Source organism: Nipponia nippon, unplaced genomic scaffold, assembly GCF_047370975.1.
Source record: "Nipponia nippon isolate SJK-2023a ecotype South Korea unplaced genomic scaffold, ASM4737097v1 scaffold_27, whole genome shotgun sequence".
NCBI classification, from domain to species: Eukaryota; Metazoa; Chordata; class Aves; order Pelecaniformes; family Threskiornithidae; genus Nipponia; species Nipponia nippon.
In genome coordinates this window covers 4,125,061-4,146,000 of record NW_028262344.1, presented here as the reverse complement: position 1 = coordinate 4,146,000, position 20,940 = coordinate 4,125,061, and the positions used below count along the sequence as shown (strand labels likewise).

Below are 20,940 nucleotides of genomic sequence, written 5' to 3'. Positions count from 1 at the left end.
GTACCTGTTCTGCCATTAACAAGCAGCCCGTATTTCTTTCCACTTAATCAATGACAGTTTTCAAGTCTTGGTACTTCTAGTGGAAAAAAGAAAAACTGCTTGCTTAAGTATCTAAATACCAACTTCGATGCTGTAGCAGATGAACGCCTTAAAACGCTTCTGCTTTCTGCTTCCAAAGAAGCATGACACGACGCAAGGCTAACAGAGGTGCAGAAAAAGCTATTCACGGCAGAAAAGGAGAGACGCTGGCGAGTATTCCACTGGAAACCATTTATTGACAAGTTGCCATGTTTTTCCATCTTGCCTAACGCATTTTCATCCTTGTTATAAAGTACAAATGGTTTTATACTTTTCTGACAACATTAAAAAAATAGGCTACTAAAGAGGCAAAATTCCCACTCTGAATCCAAAAATCTGCGGTAAGAATTCAAAATTGCAACAGACAAACGTAAAACCCAACAGACACAAAGAATGAATGTGGCGTACCTCTTGCACTCGACTCGTTCCTCAAACCAACTGAAAAGGAATCCCTTGTTCCCAGCTCTTACTTTGGATCCTGTGACCTTGCTTAACTGATGGGAAGTTTGTGTTGACACACACGACTCAAAAGGCACTCAAAGGTCACAAGTTCCTGAGCTAAAAGGGGATATATTCCCAATGTAACAGTTAAAACAAGTCACAAAAAACAATGTTTAAAAACTGGTATTTGGTTCATGTGAGTATAGTAAGCATTCAGTAGAGTCCTAGCTGAAAGCCGCTGCTGTATAACAGACTCAAATGACAGTTAGTACATTAGAGTATTTTCAGTACGTGGAAAAAAATAATTCACTTACAAGCATCCTTATGAGCAAATTCACGTGCTAAAAAAAAAAACATAAATATTTTCTGCAACGTTAAAAAAGCCCAAGAACAAGAAAGAAATGTATGTGTATGAGATGCGATAAAGGCTTAAAAACAAGCAGGTTTGGGCGTCTGTACAGTTAAATAACTAACAAAAGTTGACAGGCAACAGTTACACAGATGTATTTGGCCCTAATGGAAAAGGACCACAAAAGTAAGCAGAACATGGATCTGGTACTTACAGATCAGTTATTAAAAAAACCCCAAAACCACGCTAACAAAACACACGCGTCCTACAATGCGTGCTCAGAACCTGACAGGTAAGTTTGTAAGATGTCATTCACGCAAACTCCCTATTTCCAATTTGGCTCAGTTTTCACCCAGAAAAAATAAAAGAGTAACATTTCTCAAACACGGAATGGCTGCTGTCTGAAGACGCAGAACAGAAAAAAAAGTATGGGATAACTAGTTTTGGCCTATCTAATTTCTGATATTCTCTTCAGATATGCATAGGAGTATACTAAGGCCATATATATATTTGCTACAGCGTAAGGCCTTTTTTGTTGTCAAAGCTCTGTGCGTCAGCAGGGCATTTAACTTAAAGCAGGCGTACGGAGTTACAGAAGTGCTACTATATTCCACTGAAGAGGTCTCAGGTTTCCGAATTATCTAGCAGCGCCTCGCTGTCAGTCTTCTTCTCTGGCGAGGTGTACAAGAAGTTGCAGCAGATATAGAGTGGGAAGATCAGGAGTCTGCTGTCCAGGTTCATTACTACCTGCTCCTGTAAAGCAAACACAGTGGACAGCTGCACAGTAAGCGATGCCGTTAGAGGGAAGTACATCAAAAAGCACACAAGATGGATCCTAACAGGCGTCCCATACATTTTCATTGCTATATATTAAAAAGCAGAAGATAACCCCCCCCCCCAAGATAGGAATTCACCTTCACCTTAAGCAGATGTTTTACAATATTAACATGATAAGATACTCTCAAAATGCTTATAACCCTTTGACCCGGTGCTGCCAACCTTCTGCATCAAAAGATCACAGAACTGTACGAAATGGCTGAGCAAACTTTACCTTCAAGCACGCTGGAGAGAAAGGGAGACTTTTCTACCACAACCAGTTTCAGGAGATTTAACCAGCCAGGCAATCCATAATAGTCTATACTTTAAAGCAAATTACTGTTTGTTGGTAGGAATTTTCCAGTTTTACTCTAGGAACTGGTTTTGGGGCAGCGAAAATAAAACTTTATCCTACAGTAAGGATGGCTGGTACGAGAAAAAGTTTTCTACGTACTCATCATCTACCTATCACTGCTGATTACGATTTAAGAAACTTAATGATCAAGTCTTCCACATTCCTAACTAAATTCCGCTGTCACAGATGGGTGGAAATGGGCACATTCTCTTAAGAAAACTCCACTCCTCTCTGAGGCTTTTAATTTTTTTTTAGCAGAGTAATAAATACCACCCTTGAACAATATGCAGACGTTCTTTTAACTCTTCAGCTTACGATACAAGGGAGTCTTCAAACAAACTCCAAGCTGGCCTCTAAATAAGCAGGAGCCTGATGGACATGTTATTCAGAAGGGTAATCTCACCGGTGTTGGAAGTCTGGGAAAGCAAGCAGCCGTCCCACAGAACACTACGCTAACAGCGGACAGCTGCAGCAGCACCATGGGAACTAACGTCACTATTATCAACACTAATGAAATCCACCTATCCTACTGGAGTTACACTTCACAAAGTGGCTTAATCTTCCACTGCCTCTAAAAGGAACACTTGAAATTCCACACAAGCAATGAAAACAAGAAGAACAACTCCTCTTCAAAAGCATTGTTGACTTCTCAGCATTTTTTTCATGCCTTGGACTCCACAGCTCAAGTTCAACAGCTCAAAAATCCACAAACATACCTGGTCCTTCTCAAGGGTTAGGATCTGATATCCTGTTGTTCTACTGCAAATAATTTTCCCACTGCTATCAAAAGAGGCTAGACGTAACCTAGGGATATAACAGCAATTAAATTACTTAGTCTCCCAGAACTTAGTTTTTCCAGCACAAAGAGTTTCTCCCAAGGAGACAGAATAATATTTTCAAACATAACTAACTTGGTGGCAACAAAATTTAATGCAAGCATAGATGGAAAGACTTAGTTACGGTAAGACATTCTAGCATACACCACGGGGTCTGCCTTCTTGGTTGTTGTTTACCTGAAGGCTATGTTTCTCCGAGGCTGCAGACTGACTGATCCACTGCATGGCTGGTTCAGCGTATTCCGTTTGAAAATGATGTAGCGATTTGTATAAGTAACAAGAAGGTCAAAGCCAAAGTTGAACCCCGTCCACCGCCAGCAGTACTGAAGAACGCAAGGTAAAAAACAAACAAAGCAGTCTGAGTGTTGGCTACAACACGAACGCTAAGTGCCACTTCTCCAACAAATCAGACCTGGGAATGGGATTCTCAGCTACAGAGACGTACGGTGGATTCAAGGATCCTTGCCAGCACCCATTTGAAGCGTAAGACATCTTGGTAGGCAACCGCTCACTTTGGCGGCCAGCCTTTGCAGACAGATGACTACATGGGACGAGCTGCCTTCCAAACACACAAAACTACATTTAACACGAGTGGATCTAAAATGACTTCTGCATTCTGGTAACTGGTGCTGTATTTCTGAGTAGCACTTAATTACACATCTCATTCATGCTTAAAGCACTCCTTGGAGTACAACATCCTTATGTTGAGCGACTTCAGTGGGAAAAAAAATTCATGTTTCCTGTATTTTTCACAAGCCCCGCTACCTGGAGACACATATCCGTATGCGGACACACGGGGGGTCTGGCTGTGGCTATTACACATTTTATCTAGAAAGCTCCCTCTTCCAGTTAAAAAGAGAAGACCTCAGTGATCAGAGCTATATTTTAACTGCGTATATTTTACAAGTCTCAAACGATACGTCATGGCTACATTCCCTCCTTTCACACACTAAAAGTTTTTCCAAGCATGGGCTTGCTTGCAGTGCAAGAGCACAATTAAACACTAATTCCTTATTCATCGCAAAGACAGCAAGCGTTTTCATCCTTCTAGGGAGCACAAAATCATTTCTTTACTGTACCATCTCCATTACATCTTTTTGATGCAGTTTGACAATTAAGACCTACATGTTTTGAAAATACCTAACATGTCTAAGACATGTCAGCTATGCACAGGCCTAGCCACATGCCATACTTACATCACCATCCTTTGCAAGTTTTCGACCACACCTCATGCTGTTTCCTTCCAGTTCCTCTTTATTTATTTCTTGAGGCCTACAAAAAAAGGGCAGCTTTAAGGACACTTAAACAGCTTTGTACAGTACTTTAACGTGGGAAAGATGAACAGACTTGAGTAAACTGGTCTGACCACACAACCGACCCTTCTTTGAGCAGAGGTTATAGAGTAGATGACCTCCCAGGATCCCTTCCAACCCAAATTATCCCATGAACATCCACCTACTCTACAAAACTGCAATATAAACCTGAGTCAGGTAGGACTTTTACAGAACCTTTCCGGATCAGAAAATAACAGCTGTTGCAGTGACGTACATTCTGCAATCCTCCTAAAAAAACCAAGTCCTTTTGAAACGCAGCAGTCTGCCTTGCTAGGCACGAAGATAAGTGAGCGGTACTGCTCAGAACAGCTGCAGGACTCTGCAGAATAGCAGCACCCACAGAAACACTGTGAAAGATTTCTCAAGCAGCTGGTTATGCAACTTGTCTAAAAAAAGTTTACCCACAGCGATCACAGTGCCACAAGCCTCTTGATTCTGTCATCCTATACCAACGTGAACTTGTTTCACCCAGCAGTTTCCACTGGCGCTTCAACACGTAGAAAAATCTTGCACAGCCAGCGTAAGTAAAATCAGTCCTAGTTTTCCAGAGGTATGCTACTCACTTAACTTTAGACACGATTACATCATTAACCAAATAAGCAACCATTGCCAGAAAGTCTTTGAGTTACACTGAGGACAAACGCTTCAAGAGAGTATTAGAAAACACAATAAAAGGCAACCCCCACACGGAAGTTACATTATAAACCCACAATATCAAACAACATACTTCAAGCTACGTAAGCAAGAAGAAACGCAGCATATGTTCTCTTCTTACTGTACGCACACCACGAGAACTTGCGACTACAGCTCTTACAAACCAACCCAGTCTGTGGGCTTTTTGCCCCGTTTCTGTAAAAACCAATCCTGGAAGATTAAGTATTTTATGAATAAGTTAAGCAAATAAGCTAATCATGCTAACCAAATTCATCCAAGGACCTCCCGTGTGCTTTTTCCACATCTTCTAGCTGAACTGGTTATGGAGCTGACCTAAATTCAGTAATGATGATAAAAGATTTATTTCTGTTTAATTAGTGACAAATTTCACAAACATTAGTACATAATGTTCAGACAGACATTAGTATTCCCCCCTCTCAATTCCTCGAGCAGCCTCAGAAGATGCAAAACTTCCAGCTCAAACCACTTACACTGGCCTACCACATGCTTAGTGAACAGTCGAGTTATTCTATTTCGTTCTTAAACACTGCCAAAGAGACTATTAGAGTAGAAACGATTCCAGTCCTGGGCTTGAAAGATCTGTCTTGCATCTGCCACAGAACAAATGCTTAATTAAAAGAAAAGTGATCCACTTTAGCACAAGTAAACCTTGAGCAGCTACAGTTCAAAGTCACAAACTCCCGTATTACGCTAAAAAATTCTCAAATTCTGAAGAGTGAATAAAATGTTTAGTCCTTTTAAATGCAAACTACATAAAGTAGAAGAGAAGCATTTTCTTCTCCTCTCTAAAGTTATCAAAAGAGCAAACCACATCACACATTTCAAAGCAATGTAATTTCCATGTTGGCAGTCCTAGAATAAGCAGGTACAATTATGCTATGCACCAGGTGGGATATGAAAATAGAGCCGTACTTCAGCTCACTGGGAGTCAGACTTCACATTCCGTTCAGCTTACTAAGCTTGCACCCTTATCTCTACGGGAAAAGATGTGTTAAGATACTGATGCAGGCAGTAAGCGTCAGAGGAAGGACAGCAGAACTGGGTAGAAGGATGGTCTTATAAAACCTTAATTCTCTTCTTTCCGCTACAGGTTGGTTGAACGTCAAAAACGTTTAATACAGAAGGGACGACATGCAACTGTTCCTCTAAGACACGAGTTATGAACCACAGGCAGCTCGCTGCAGGGGGGCACTACAGCTTGCCAGCAGAAGACAGAGAAGCGATCTCAAGACTTCAAATAACATTTATCTTCTCAGAGATTGCGCGCTATGGAATCGCGACGCTGTAACTGAGCAGCGTACAGCCACGGGGAAGCACTCCACGCATGCGCGCACCCCCCCCATCCGCCTCCCACACACCTCCAGAGAACACCCTGTTCCAAGACAATTAGTCCATTATTGGCTATTAAACAAACAGTAACCTGGATGCCACCGTGAACCATTACGTTTGTAAACTACTGAAGTCAGAAGCTAAGACATATTGAGAAGAAACACTACATCTCACCCAATTCTTACCATTGCCGTTAATGAGAGACCTTGGCAACGAATGCCAGAAGAGGAGATTTGGGCAAACAGTGGTCTACCGCTAAGTAAAACTTCCTCTGCCCGAGATTTTCAGTTTTAGCTGTCGTAAAAAAAAAAAAAAAAAATCCCGTACTGCAAAAGAGAAAACCAGACAAGCAAGAAAACCACGGAAAAATACTCTGCTCATTCCAAGAGGCACTGAGATCATCAGCACTGTAGTTGAACATGAAAGTTGCTCAATTTAAAAGCTGGTGTGATCCCCATCATCTTCACTTCAGTTCTGTACGAGAGCTCACTTTTTCAGAAGCATGTATATTTGATGGCTGACAATTAAAATCCTCTCACTGCATTACAGTGAGCTACCAAAAGACATCAAAAATAAGCAAATACACGGTCTTATCTTGTGTCAGAATTTCGATGACTACATTAATACTCACTTTCATATTAACTGTGGTTCCCAAACGAGCTAGAAGGTAACGCACAATGTACTTTCGTCTACTGCTAGATACACCAATGACAGCATTACAAGAAAAGCCTTCCCAAGAAAACAATAGTATCAGGAACAAGCTATGACCACACAACATTAATCTTTAGGAGCTGAAATGGTGAGATTCACAATTACGTACCTTACCTCTACCATTTCCTAAAGCACTGCTACTGTCAAAGAGAACCACTTCTTAAAGATCTTCTTAAGACCAAAGTCAGAGTTTTGGGGATTTTCTACACTATTACATGACAGCATCAAAAGGAAGTAATTAAGGAAATATTTCCTATATAAACACAATCAAGCCACGGAAGCCACCGCCACAGGGTGCTGGGGCTAAAGCATAAGCTGTTTCAAAACAGAACTGTACGTATTTAAGAACGGGTCTATTGGTCGTTGGTCGTTCAATAACGATCCAGCCAACACCTCCAGGTGGGAAATCCTTAACTACAGAGAAGCACATCAAGAGAACACTCACTCTTCACTTTAAAGGAAGAGGGGAGATCTGTAACTCTCTACTTCTGAATGCTGCTGCAGACTGCTTGGCCTTTGGTTCAAATCAGGACAGTCCTTCTTACGCTTTTCAGATTGCAATTAATGAACTAAGCCTACCATTGCAATTAAACATGCTCATCTTCAGAACGGGAAATGCTGGGCTAACAGAACTGATGGAAGAAAATAAAGAAGTTGGTTTATTGCTTTTTGAAACGTAACAAACATTTTGCAGCTTCCTGACCTGACACTTATTCTCCACACAGCACACCAAGGGCTAGGAGAGAAGACAAAGGCAGGAACAACTCCCCCAGTTGCATTTTGCCACAGTTTCAGTATTCAGAAAGAGATCAGGGGACCTGGCTCAATGCAACGTGGCAAAAAGCAAGCAAAAGGAAGGGGAACCATTTGTGATCACACACGTACATGTAACACATGTTAAATCAACATGCCTCGCTGCCCAAGCCACCACCGCTGACCACCCTTGGCAGGCACAGGCTCAAGAAACCCAGCTACGCATTACACGCACCGACAGCAGTTACACAAAGTACAGCTACATGCAAATCTTCGGAAGGGCACAGAAACGTGGCAGTCGTCACGGAATTTCCTCAATGGCAATGCAATGCCAACACAGTGCAGCACATGGTCTGGGAAGGAGAAAAGACGGGATATAAAACAGGAGGATTACGGAGAGAAGAGGGTCTCAGCAGTGGAGAAGGATGCACTGCCTGGGAAAAGCTGGAGGTGCCGGCAGTGAAGAGAGCTATCAAACATAAACACGGGGTGGGGGAAAGGCTGTGAAATTAGAAGGGAATGAGGCAAACAGGTCACAGGATGCCAAGCCCTGCTGGGTGCTGGGCCTTCGCTCGCTGCCTGGGAGGCTGGGATGGGAGAGGCAGGAACAAAGGTTAGCGCACAGTTATCCCTGCATAAACAACAAATAATGAATTGCCTTCTACACCAATACAGTTAGTTACACCGCACCACAGCCTCTTGCCCACCTAGCCCAGGGAGGAAGGAAGCAGGACAGAAAAGGCTTCTTCTCCATCTGCAGTACTTTTCCTAAAATCGTCCTTAAAACGGAAGGCTAATAAGTTACTCTTCCACAGCCTCAACACATATTTCAAGGCAAAGTACCCGTGAGAAGCATTAACCAACATAAAAGAAAGTACCGAACACCCCTCCCCAGCGTTCACCTCTGGTCCCATTATACGAGTTTTCTAGAGTTCTACTGTTTGAAGGACAGGAGATGAGCCAGCCCAAGGGAACAGACGGCTCCACAGAGAACAACAGAGTTTAAAACCACTGAAGTATGCTTTCCCCCCGCTCTTCTTAATGTCAACTCCAACAGTTAATCATGTCAGAATTTATATGAGAGGAAGGTTTCTAATTTAAGAAAGAAATAAAGGAAAGCCTGTAATATACCTACCCAATATCATTGTCTTGTTCTGCTCTGAGCATGGCAAACCACTGCTGTTTGTAAACAGAGGACAGCCATTCTAAAATTAAAAAAAAATAAATAAGCTTGGTGTTGTCTTTGGAGCTGGCAATGGGGATGTTCATAAACATTTGAAAAATAGAAATAAAATTACATTGAAATAATAAGGTTACACTTATTAACTGCATGGCCTGTGCAAACCCACCACCTGATAACGCACTTGTGTTATTCATCTCCAGGCCTTAACTACAGAAGAAGTGGTACAGATAAAAATCAACAACTAAGTAACTCATGACTATATTCATCTTATCAAGCATTCATGATTGCCAGAAGTGATGCAACTCAACGCATTTTCTCGGCACACGAAGTTCTGTGAAGCCAAGGAGCTTGTTAACAAGCTCTTGGGAGAAGATGCTGTTTTCTGAATCCCCAACAGAATTCTACACAAGTTAAACAAGAACAAAACAGAATCAAAGGATAAAGGAAACAGTGACTTATCACAGATATAGTAAAAGCAAACAGAAATTGTCCCCTACCAGGAATAAACATAAATCACGTCTTCCTCTGAGAACACCATAAAGATTTTGTCGGCTGTATTAATTTAAGAGTCGCAACCAAAACAGAACAAAAACTAATTGCTTGTAACTCAGTTACACAAAAGGGATCAGAGACACCCAAAAGCACAGTATGTAAGTTCCTCTTAGTCAAGATAACGAACAGGGGCAAGTATGCAAGGTCACGTACGAGAACAAACTCTAGGGAGGAATGGACCGGGATGATGGCAACAGTGAGAATGACTGTTACCACGAAAACAAAACAGGCAGTTGATGAAGATGATAGAAGGGAGAAGGCAGATCATAGTGCTGAGATCGCCTTAGAAGTCCCAGATGCAAAAATTAAAACCAGCCCTTGCCCTCCTAACTCTAGAGTTAAGATTCAGACTGCGACAGGACCAAAATGGGAATTAACCAAAGTACAACAGAAAGCATAAAAATGATTTAAGGAAAACTACGCAGGTAAGGAACAGAGAATGGATGTGCTAGAAGGAGAAAAAAAAAAAAAGATCAGGAGATAGAGCATTTTCTCTGTTTTTGTACATCTACATATGTTTCATATGCCATATTGCAACTGCAGTTCATCTGTTAATTTATAAACATTAAGAGGGAAAATACTGTTTAGGAAGTGTTTGGAAGTGACAAGGAACGCTTTGCTTACAGACAGACACATTGTGTATTTCTGTCTCTTACGTCTTTTCTACGCAAACAAGACCAGACTCTGTTGTGAACTCCTAATACAGTATCTCAGTTTTCTCCTGCAGGTCCTACACACATACAGGGTATTAAAAAAAAATAATTACACCATTTCTTTCAACTATTCAGCATGATCGCCGCCTTTACCTCCCTGAGAACAATTTCATCTAGAATAATCTAAGAGGCTTACACTACAATACAAACTACCCAGCAATTTCCAGGTTTATAGACTCTCTCAAGTACGATGCAATCGCCTCAAATACTGGATGTTGGCAGCCAGTAATCTGTTTGAAAGTGCACCACCCATGTTTATCTAAGCCTCCTTTAAAATGAGAAGTAAAAGTTCCCGATCTTAACACAGCTTTTGGCTACAAACTGATAGCAACAGATTACGAGGGCTATCAAGTAGTAAACTCTAACAGCACTTCATTACACTTGTAGAGGTCTCCACATTATGCTCTTCTTCCCTCCCTGCTCTCCCAGTTCGCTTGGAATTCAAGCTTTCTTCTTCTTTTTTAAATTAATAACCAGTGGCAGAGGGTAAACATCAGATACTCTTCCTGCACTAACCACACGCTCATTGTCATCACACCACCCTTCCCACTGTACGACTACAAAGCAACCAAGCCTATTTCAGCGTTTATCACAGCTTATGAACTGTTTAACTACAAACAAGTAAACATTTTGCTCTCTAATACCTTGTGAACTATGCGAAAGTTACACGTTCTTTTTCAATAAGCACAAGCAAAGCAGCCTCAAAGTTGCAATTAATCTTGTAACAATTTAAGAAACATTTTTCCTCTGACACACATAGATAGAGGGCTTCTGGTTTTGAGTACAGACACAGAATTTATCCACTGAAGAACACCCAGAAGAGGCTGCCCGTCACATTCTGGTAAGTGATAACAGCAGCAACATTAAGAGAAGAAAGTCAAGGGCAGTACTGGCAAAATTCTGGTTTGCACCATCTTATTCACACGCTGACAAAGCCACTTCACAAGGAAATAATCCACAGTTCTCTGTGTCATAATTAAATTAGGGATCTAAAGGGTCATCGACCCAAAGTTATCTTATTTTTTAGTACAGAATGAAGATGCCTTTGCACTTTGATTATAATCTGTTCCAGCATCTGTCTTAAGTGAGATGGATTATATTTACTTTATACATCACTTAAGCATATAAAATATCACATATCAAAGATCAGATCTGTTCTTCTGGGACTTTTATGCGTAATATAAAATTTTATCACTTGCTCAAGGTCAGAAACTGCCCCATCTACTGGACATAACCGACCAAACCGTTCACCTGCACTGCACCTTGGCTGGATGCAACAGCCCATAATGCACTGCCTCCACCTGCTGTTCGAAGAACACTTTTAAACAGACCTTTTGAGCACAGGATAGCCGAGTTCCTTCGTATTCTGCGTTGTCAGAACTGGCGCGGAAGACAGTCTCTTCTCCATCTATTAAGGTACTCATTTAAACCAGAACTGGGAGCAGCGAAAGCCAGTACAGTTAAGCAGTAATTGTTCGCTTTCACCCAAGACTGACGGATCTCTAGTGAGGAAAGGACCCTACCCGCTCCCCACAGGTACCCCCATCGGAAAGTCGTAATTCAGCTTTGAGAGTTGCGTTCTTCACACATTTCGAAGCGCAAGAAAGAGGTGCTCGAGGTTACTCAGACATTCAGCTACAAAGAGCCACTAAACCATTATTTCTGGCAGAGAGAGGATACAGCAGTACAAGAAAGGCAAACTGAGTAAAGCGATGCTCACTATGTCATCTTAATGGCAAGGAAAGTGTTTTTAAAGCATCTAACGATTTGATCAGGCTGGCAGGCCTGATTCCGGAAAATCAGGAAAGTTTTTCTTTTCGGAAATATCCCGACAAGTCTGTTTTGGCATTATATCATCATTCTCTTGACATCTATCGCGGCATGAAGGGAAAAGCCAATGAGAGATGAAAAAAATAATTTTAATTTTAGAGGAAGACAGCAGTGTAACTCAAAGACGGGTTAAATATTTACGTATGGCAAGAGTCCAAAGCGAACCCCAAGGCTACAAGTACGGACAGATGACAAGAACACAGCTGTCGAGAAGTTACAAATAAGAGTGATAATCAGCTCAATAAAAGCAGTCTTAATTGACATTTGGCAGTTACACCTATACATGGACATGACAGAGACACAGATGAATGGGTAGTTATGCCGTAGACAGATTAAAAAAAAAAAAAATCAAAGCTGTGTACATGAGAGCTAGGGAAAAAAAAAAAAAACTGTCAGAGTTAAAAATGCAAAATTCAATGCTAAGATTTAACTATGATAAGGGAACACTGAATAGGGTGAAATACGGGGCAAGGATACCAGGCGCCAAATTCAAAGGCAGAGCATGAGAAGTCCAACCACTGTTACAAGGAGCACAACTAACTCTGGGGAGGGGGAAAATAAAAATGAATTAAAAAAAAAAAAAAAAAGGAAAAAGAAGGAGGGGCAGGTGTTTCACATGATAAGAGATGAATGACAGTGGAAAAACATTTTCAAGTGAGAGCCCAACTTGATAACTCATTTCCAGTCTTATTCATCTGTCAGCAGCCAGCTTTATACAGCTTCCAAGAACAAAGCCTATCTGTGAACTCAGACTTCAGCAGCAAGATGAGGATGGGGCTTTTTATTTTTCAGTGATAATGTGATGTTAATAGCAGTATTCTATAACAACATTAAATGGCATCTCACTCCATGGGCTTCAAAAACCACCAGGACTTAGAATGAGGATGTATTTTATACAAGTCAAAATACAAATAAAAGGACAAGAGAGGAATATGTAAATATCCTATCTCCTCCAAAAACATCCTAAGTATCTGTTGGTAAGTAACACTTGCCTTTGAAGATGGGAGAAGAGTTCACAGCATCTTGTGCTGTGAAAAGGTTTTCCTTTTCAGGTATTATTCCAAATCCTATCAAATCTACCCAGATCTTTTTAGAAAGATACTGGCTAGAAAACAGTTGAGTCCCAGCAAGTTTTCTCTCCCAAAAGGAAGGAGTCTGGGGCTCCGGGGCCACTTAAACACTGATAATGTACTACGTACTGGTTACAGAGTATTTTGATAAACTGACTGATCAACAAAATGCTTCAGACACCTAGGTGTGCATCTTTTAAGACTTTTATGCATGGAAATTTAATATTCAACTTCTGCTGAATCTTCTGCCACAATTCAGATGTTGGAGATAAACACGTGAGCAGTAAGACCAGTAAATGCACCTAGATCTTCCCGATTACTCTAGCGTAGGACAGGCTGGGAAAGGCACGCAAAACTTGATCGGCTGCGTACGCGCTCACCTGAGGGTATTAGGGAATCTCTCTCAACAATTCTGGCTGATGCCAAGTCACTGATGATGTACTGTAATCTCAAGTGTGTGAACACTGACAGGAACGCATTCCCCTGTTCCGATTCCAGGAACGCAATGTCATCCTCAAAATCTGCAAGACAGAGCACCTGTGTTACAATTTGTTTTCCTAAATATTTTCCACACCCTATTTATATTTGAGATTGCATCGTAACTTATCGATCAGAGAAAGTTATTATGGACAGGCCAATCATCTTTTGGAGCTAAAATTAAGAAGTTACTTACATTCAAATCCTCTCAGCAGAAATGTTAGACCAAACTTTTCCTCTTTTGAAACACACTAGTGCCTTCTAGTGAGAAGGCAACAAAAGCTTATCCTAACCGAACAATAGCAAAAGCAACAAAGCAAAAATAGTGACCATGTCTGCTCACTTGAAAACATGCGGACAAAACAGCGAAAAAGCTATGCGCTCACTCAAAAACACACGGACAAAACAGTGAAAAAGCTATCAGTGTTGAGAATCTGACGCTGGGGACTGCTGGCAGAGGCAAGCCTTCCCAGAGCGAACGGGAAAGTTCGGAAGCGGAGGAAGACTATCATATCTTACTTCTAACCCGCGCCTTCCCCAATCCAAGGCCATGCCAATTAATCCTACCTTTCCTACGCTTGGCAAACCAGGCATCAGCTTCGGTTAAGAGTTGTTTCAAAGACCCATTCCAAGAAGGCACTAGCTGAAGGAACATCCACTAGGTAAAATAAACAAACTCTAGTGAGTTAATTGAAGGAGTTTTCAAATAAGTAATACATGCGTTATTAAAGGGACATCTTCGTAATGCATTCATTCCTACAAAGATTCTGATACTCTATTAAATACTTCCAGTAAATACCAAAAAGGCTAAAATTCTCATCATGTTACAAATCAACTACTACTGAGGAGTTCAACTTGATAAGGCCCCAGCCAGACCCTTTGCGAAGTACCTTTTTGAGAGCGGTATACACGTCCATTTCCACTTGCATTACAAATAGGTTAGAAGAGCTAATCAGCTGTTTCATGAGGTTTATGCTGGAAAGAAAACAAACTCCTAAGAGTTCTATGAGACAATATAGACAAAAACAAGAAAGCAAGCGAGGTAACAAGCAACCATCAATGGCCTAGAAAGTCAGTTGTAGCGAGCTATATACTCTGGAAGAAATTGTACTTCTTCGCTCAACGTTAACTGAAGCCTGAATACCTGAGTTCTTTGAAGAGTTCAACGCTCTGGTGAGTCATCAGGTTATTCAAGAGCCATTCAAGGCACCTAGATTAAAAGCAAGGAATTAGTACCTTTGGTTTTTTCTTGTATATGTCAACATTCCAGCAACAGTTGCTCAGGCTCACAATGCCTGATTATGTACCGCATGATTTTGAAATACTGCTTTCACCCGAGACATGAATGCATAAAAATATGAAAAAGAGTTATTTCAAAAACATGAAGTTTACCATAAAACTTTCCAAAATTTTCTGTAACTTTTAAAGCTGCATTTAGTTTCTTTCAGGGTACAGTGAAAGCTAAATTCAAAGTACTATTAATGCCACAAAAAGCTCTGAGAACACACTAATTCACAGCAGAGGGAAGCAGTTAGCATTAACCTCAGCATCCTGCTCCCAAATCTGTAATTATCCCTCCTAAGTAAGATAAAGTTAAGCTCGAGTTCTGAATATTAAAGCAGCTTTGCGATAAAATGGTCTATGACCACAAGTATTATTTCATTGTCACACCGAAGACCAAACGTATTGTCTTTACTAATATACTGTAGTAATTAATTCATTCACAGCACAGGTCGATCAATCCACCATAACCTACACCAATTTCAAGGTAACTGATTATAGTAGAAACTTGAAGCCTGAACAGGACAAGCAGAGCCCAAGCCAGATAGCTTTAAAAAAAAAAAAAAATTAACTTGGGCATTATCTTACTGTTTGTAAATTCACACTTTTAATTAGCAATGAACAAAGCAGCTTGGAGAAAGTAATTCTTACTTTTTCTTCACAGAGTCTAACCCGTACGTCCCCGCTGAATTATAATAACCACACACAGTTTTTGCGTTAATGGTTTCCTTCATTGTTTCACCACATTGCTGGATTAAGCCATCCTGTGGGGAAGAAAAAACCCACAAATAGCCAAAGTTTTAATTTCCCAACAGAAAGTGTCAAAAATTGTGCAGTTCATACAAGTTTTCATGGCTGAACAATTACCAAAGTCACACGTGCTACAGTGACCTACGCTATGCTATCCAGAAAACTTAAACCAATGTTCCTCAGAAAAAAAAAGACTTTTCTTAAGAATATATCACATGAAAGAAAAGCTTAATGATTACCCTCGGGGCAGAACAAAGGAGCTGTTAAAACATGTTTTAATCTACTTCTAGGTATGATTTTCAAAGCGGCACTTAATATTACAACTGAATCTTAGTCATAGTAATTTTAAATAAAACCACCGCGTTACATTTGGGTTTTTCCCACTTAGTCTGAAAAGATGATTCATTTCTCTGGGTGAAACAGTACACGCGTGTGAGTATATTAGGAACTGTTATCTTTATCTGAAGAGAAAGCATAAAAATATTGCATTTTTATTACTTACAAGCTGCAGCATGCAGGCTGCTGCTAAAAGTGCAACTACTCGACTGGGTTTTATTAACACATCATCTCTATAGAGTGAGCCAAAAGCCACCTGTAGAGCTGAAAAGAGCACGAGTGTCAAACAAAGGCAGGACATTGAGCATGGACAACTAAAAGAATCCTTGAAGATAACCAAACCGCTCGAGCGCACACGTTCTCCACAATCTTATTTGCTCTGCGTAAAAAGCTAGTATTTACCAGCCCGAGCACACACACAAACAGAAAACACAAACCATGGCATTAAGCAATAAAATACAGTCCTTTTCACTATTCAAACAAAATATTCAACTTAAACCAGCCACCAAGTCACGCCATGGAGCAACGTGGAGAGCAGTAAAACGAGATAAAAAGAAGCTAAACCTCACGATCCTTCTCTGCAATTCATCACTAGCACAATGTTGCGATATTACCGTGATGTTCCAAGTTTCTCTGTAACTCTGCTGAAAAACACTACTTCTTCCCTGCGTGGTGCTCAGAACCATAGCTAAGCATTCTGCCAACTCGCACTGCTCCCCTGGGAGCACTCCACTCGTAGCTTTTCAAGACCAGACAGATGAAGACGTGATTCACGCTCTAACACGTAGGTTTCCACAAGAGTTGCGCACATTGATCTCAAGAGCCCCGATGCCGAAACAACAGGACAAGTGGTTGCTTTTCAGCTGCGCTTCCCAACTCAGAGGTACAAAAATGAATTTAACTCCACTGGTGACCCGAGTTAAGCTCAAAACTGAATGAGGACAGAACTCATTCTCTCAAGTTTCTTACTTATTTGTATCAAAATTCTCCTTAAAAAAAAATATATATATATATACACACATATGTGGTTTTAGTTATTTTTTTGTCAGGTTCAACTTAACCTCTACCTTCAGGGTTTACGTTAAAATAAAAGGTTCCCACTTACCTTCTATATCAATATTTTGGTCAGGAATCTCCAACTCTATGATGTTCATATTAGATTCTTTCCAAGATCCACTGAACATACTGGAAAAGTACCCTGACTACAGAGGGAAGATGAGAGAAAAAGAACTCAAGTAAGAGATTTCATTCAAATCAAAACTGTCAAAAGCAGCACACGGAATGAAAAATCGTTAATATTTACCTTTACGCAGAACACAATGTATTAAGGGAACTTTTCACAAGCTAAAACATTCTGACATACTTGAGAAAGGGCTAATTGCAGCTGCTCTATTTCTGAAAGTGAAAACGTGTGTACAGAATTTGGACTATCTGTCTGTAATCAGAGTAAGTAAGAAGCTTTAAAGGGCCAGAAAAGCCACATAAGCTCTTTTCCTACAAACCACACCACCAATGGGGATATAATTAGTCCAAGAATTAAGTCCTTAATGCTACCGGCGGACAACAAATCCTGCAGGCATTAGGGAATGCCAGTTTGGGTATTGGAGGGGAAAAAAAAAAAGCATGCAAGACATACAAATTAATATACAAGGTTGTAGTCTCATACCAAGGACACATACACATACACCATTTATGTAAATATACCTTTTATTATAAAGTGTAAGGCATATAAAACTAGAATTTGATAGGTTTCCATCCAAATGAAGTGAAATATACTGCTCTACTAGGATTCATGATTTTCCTTCTCAGCAGCAGATGTGCCCATTATGAGATGCTATCACTCACTGAAGTTTACCTGAGAGATCAAAAAAATAAAGTCTATTTGTACAGCACCATATTCCCTGACCTCTTAACTCAGCATTTCAACTCAGGGCAGCAAATAACATAAAATCCCATTTTGATTTTATTTGATTATGTAAATATTTCTATACTTTCGGCATATCCCCTAACTATGATGATGTACAACACACTGCTCTCGAAACCAGGACCTTATTCATCTTACCGATCCTCGCGAGGCTGCCTTAGCTTTGCCACGTAGATCAACTCCTCGATTTCATAAGAATTTAGTAAACAGTATCAGAAAAAGGAAATCCTCCATTTCTCAGATCTGCCGTTCACGGGCAGAGCAGCACCTTACTGTCATTTATCAAACTAAATGCAGTAACGTGAGAGACTAGGGAAACAGAAACATTCGGACCGAGATAGTCTGCTCAACAAGGCAGAGGAGGAGTCATAATTTCATCAAGAGAGAGGGAGCTGTTTTTAACATCAAAAAATATTTTACCTATAGTAACATAATTCCAATGACAGAGCACGAATTGAAATAGAAACCTGTCTTACAAGAACGGTTAACTTCACTACAAAATTTCATCTCACAAGAACATCACTTGTACAACAAGGTTTCTACAGAACAAAATCGCAATTTTCAAAGTCTGTTAAAGAGCATCCATGGAAGCAATTTAATATTCAGTTTTAGTCATCAACCCACACCAAGTTTTAAGGACTAGCTTCATGAACTTGAGACGTAGCAACAAGAGAATCACGACGACGATTAAAAACATCATCGCCAACACCAGCCTAAGGACGAACCAGCAACGTGCCCACCCCGTTTACGCTGCGCAACGCAAGCCTGACTGTCCAGCCCACTCACATCCTCCCTTTGTTAGAGAGTCAAAGGGAGCGGATAATTAAAGCCGTGTCTGCCAGCTGTCCTCCCTGGTCAAACACACCCACTGTTCTACCCAGAGACGGCTGCCACTGGTCAACCTTGGGCTACACACAAACGACTTCCCTGCCCTTGCTTTTTGCTCTTTAAACGGTTCTAGCGCATGTAAAAGGCTTTTTCCTAAAGAAAGCAATGAGATTTCCCTCACTGCGGCCAATACAACTAATTGCTGTGCCTGCACTGGAATCACGGCTTTAACGCAACAACAAAAAAAAATGAAGGATTCGCTTCTACCACCACGCGTTACACCAGAGCAACCGCATTCAACCTGCCGAGCACCTCACAGCGACACCTTCGCCTTGCAGCACATAAAACTGCTTTGTCTTTGACTACAGCTAACAAAGAAACACACGTGGTTTCAGGTATAGTACCTGACGTTACTTTCTCTTCTCGCTTCAAATAAATTGCTTCGAAGGTTAGACTCCCACTTTAAAGTTAACGGCACAACTGAATTAGACATTTCAAGACAAAGCCATGGTTTCTCCCCACTTCTGTCACAGGAAAAGTAATAAAGAGAACAGACAGTAAAGATAACCGCACCTCTTCACTCCCAAAACACAAAAAGTAACACAAAGAACTCCACCTTAATACAAGCCCAAAATAAAATGCTTGTAGAAACAGCATCTTTTTTGTAGGTACACACTAAAATGTATTCCTTTTTAGAGCTTCTGTGCCTACCTTTCTCACGCAGCAGCAAGAAAGCCTTCAGCCACGGATGAAAGCCTTCAGCCACGGATGAAAGCCTTCAGCCACGGATGAAAGCCTTCAGCCACGGATGAAGGCTGCGTAACAAATACAGAGACCCAGCTCCAGCAATTTCGCTTCAGTTCCTACACATGAGCCCCAGTGACCAGTAAGACTGAACTGGGTTAGCATGTGCTTTACAAATCCATTCTGGAAGCGCTTTCTCTGCTCTGCAATAATATTAACATTGCGGGAGATTCTCAGCCGTTGGTTTAGCAGACAAGAATGTGCTCTCAGGACATCAAAAGACAATTTTCAGGACTGTTTTCACAAAGGATGCGCCAAGGTTAAGACGAGTAGATTAAAAAAATTAAATAGCAAGAGACGGAAGTGAAGAAACTTTTCAAACATGAAGCTACAGCTACGCTTCCTAACATTACTATCAAAAGCACAAGAAAAGTTGTTTAACTGTTTGCATCCACAGAAAGAGCGATAAGTCAGAAATATAAAGGGAAAAAAAGAAAAGAAAAAAGCTCAAGTCACACTTAACATTTACCAGATGTTCTTTTATTAAACATACAGTTTCTATTGCGAGTAAGAAGGAAGCCGCTTACCTGACACAAATATATCTTATGCAAGTTCCACTCCTCTCCCAGAGCACAAATTTTGATATCGCTGTTCTCCCCATTCAAAAACAGAGTCTGATAAATATACTTAGAAGTGCTTTTCAGTTTTTTCCTATACAAAAAGGCAAACAGAGACACACTCCTTCAATTTTTTCTGTTACAGAAACAACGCCAGTGATAAAGTATTGGGCAGGGTTTTTTCCTGCCCGTAAGGGACTGACCGCCCTCCCTGCCGTCGCCCCCACGACTTCCCTGCCACCTTCCCCTCCCATTTACTGCAGCTGCTGCCGGGACCTTTCCAAGGCAGACGAGGAGCTCAGCCCTGCCCCCGGCAGCCCCCGGCCCCACACCACAACCCCCTTCCCTCCATCTCCCCCCCCCCCCCGCACAAGCCCCTCAAGACCGGGCTCGGTCCTCGAGTGCCCCAGCGCCTCCCCCCCCAGCCCCGACCCTCCAGGCCCCTCGGCCCCGCGCAGCCCCTTCTGCTCGCCCCGCCGCCCCGCGCCCCCTCCCGCTGACAGACCCGCGGCCGAGGCCCGCAGCGCCCCGCCGCCCGCACCTGCGGGGGGTGTTGAGGAGCCGCTCCTCCCGCTCGGCCTCGCCGTCGCTGTCGCTGTCACCGGGCCCCTCGGCCCCGCCGCGCTTCCTCTTGCCGCCCCGGCCGCCCCCGTCCCCGGCCGCCCCGTCGCCGCGCGGGAGGCCCACCCGCCGCCTCAGCACCCGGCTGCTCAGCGAGCCCATCGCCGCTCCGCCGTCGCCGCCGCCGCCTCCTCATGGGGCCGCCCGGAGCGGAGCGGAGCGGAGCGGGGCCGGAGCGGGGACGGCGGCGGCGCCTCAGCAGCGGCCGGTGGCGGCCATCGCCTCTGCGCCTGCGCGGGGCGGGGCCGAGGGCGCGTGCGCGGGGGGCGGCCACGTGGCCGGCGCGGTGCAGCGGCCGCGGCGCCCGGGTGCCTCCGGTGCCGCGGGGAAAGCGGCC

The 20,940-nt window shown here is 42.2% G+C and overlaps 1 protein-coding gene across 1 annotated transcript; it reads right to left on the bottom strand.

Moving 5' to 3' along the window:
• Nucleotides 1-253: 253 nt before the first annotated feature.
• GMCL1 (germ cell-less 1, spermatogenesis associated) lies at nt 254-20,830 on the bottom strand. The gene is made up of 14 exons (XM_087762778.1): nt 20,524-20,830; nt 19,953-20,076; nt 16,975-17,071; nt 16,036-16,133; nt 15,435-15,547; nt 14,647-14,712; nt 14,393-14,477; nt 14,070-14,160; nt 13,406-13,546; nt 8,813-8,882; nt 4,072-4,147; nt 3,053-3,198; nt 2,756-2,843; nt 254-1,621 (listed from the first exon to the last, which is right to left on the bottom strand). The coding sequence occupies exons 1-14, from the start codon at nt 20,703-20,705 to the stop codon at nt 1,493-1,495; spliced, it is 1,506 nt and encodes a 501-aa protein (XP_087618904.1). The 5' UTR covers nt 20,706-20,830; the 3' UTR covers nt 254-1,492.
• Nucleotides 20,831-20,940: the final 110 nt, after the last annotated feature.

What these genes read in the sequence shown, in the direction of transcription:
- GMCL1 (XM_087762778.1), bottom strand. Translation starts at nt 20,705, where the DNA reads ATGGGCTCGCTGAGCAGCCGGGTGCTGAGGCGGCGGGTGGGCCTCCCG. An exon ending in CCAAAATATTGATATAGAAG is followed by an intron (nt 16,134 to 16,974) that starts GTAAGTGGGAAC and finishes TGCTCTTTTCAG; the next exon opens with CTCTACAGGTGGCTTTTGGC. An exon ending in AACTTGCAAAGGATGGTGAT is followed by an intron (nt 3,199 to 4,071) that starts GTAAGTATGGCA and finishes TGCGTTCTTCAG; the next exon opens with TACTGCTGGCGGTGGACGGG.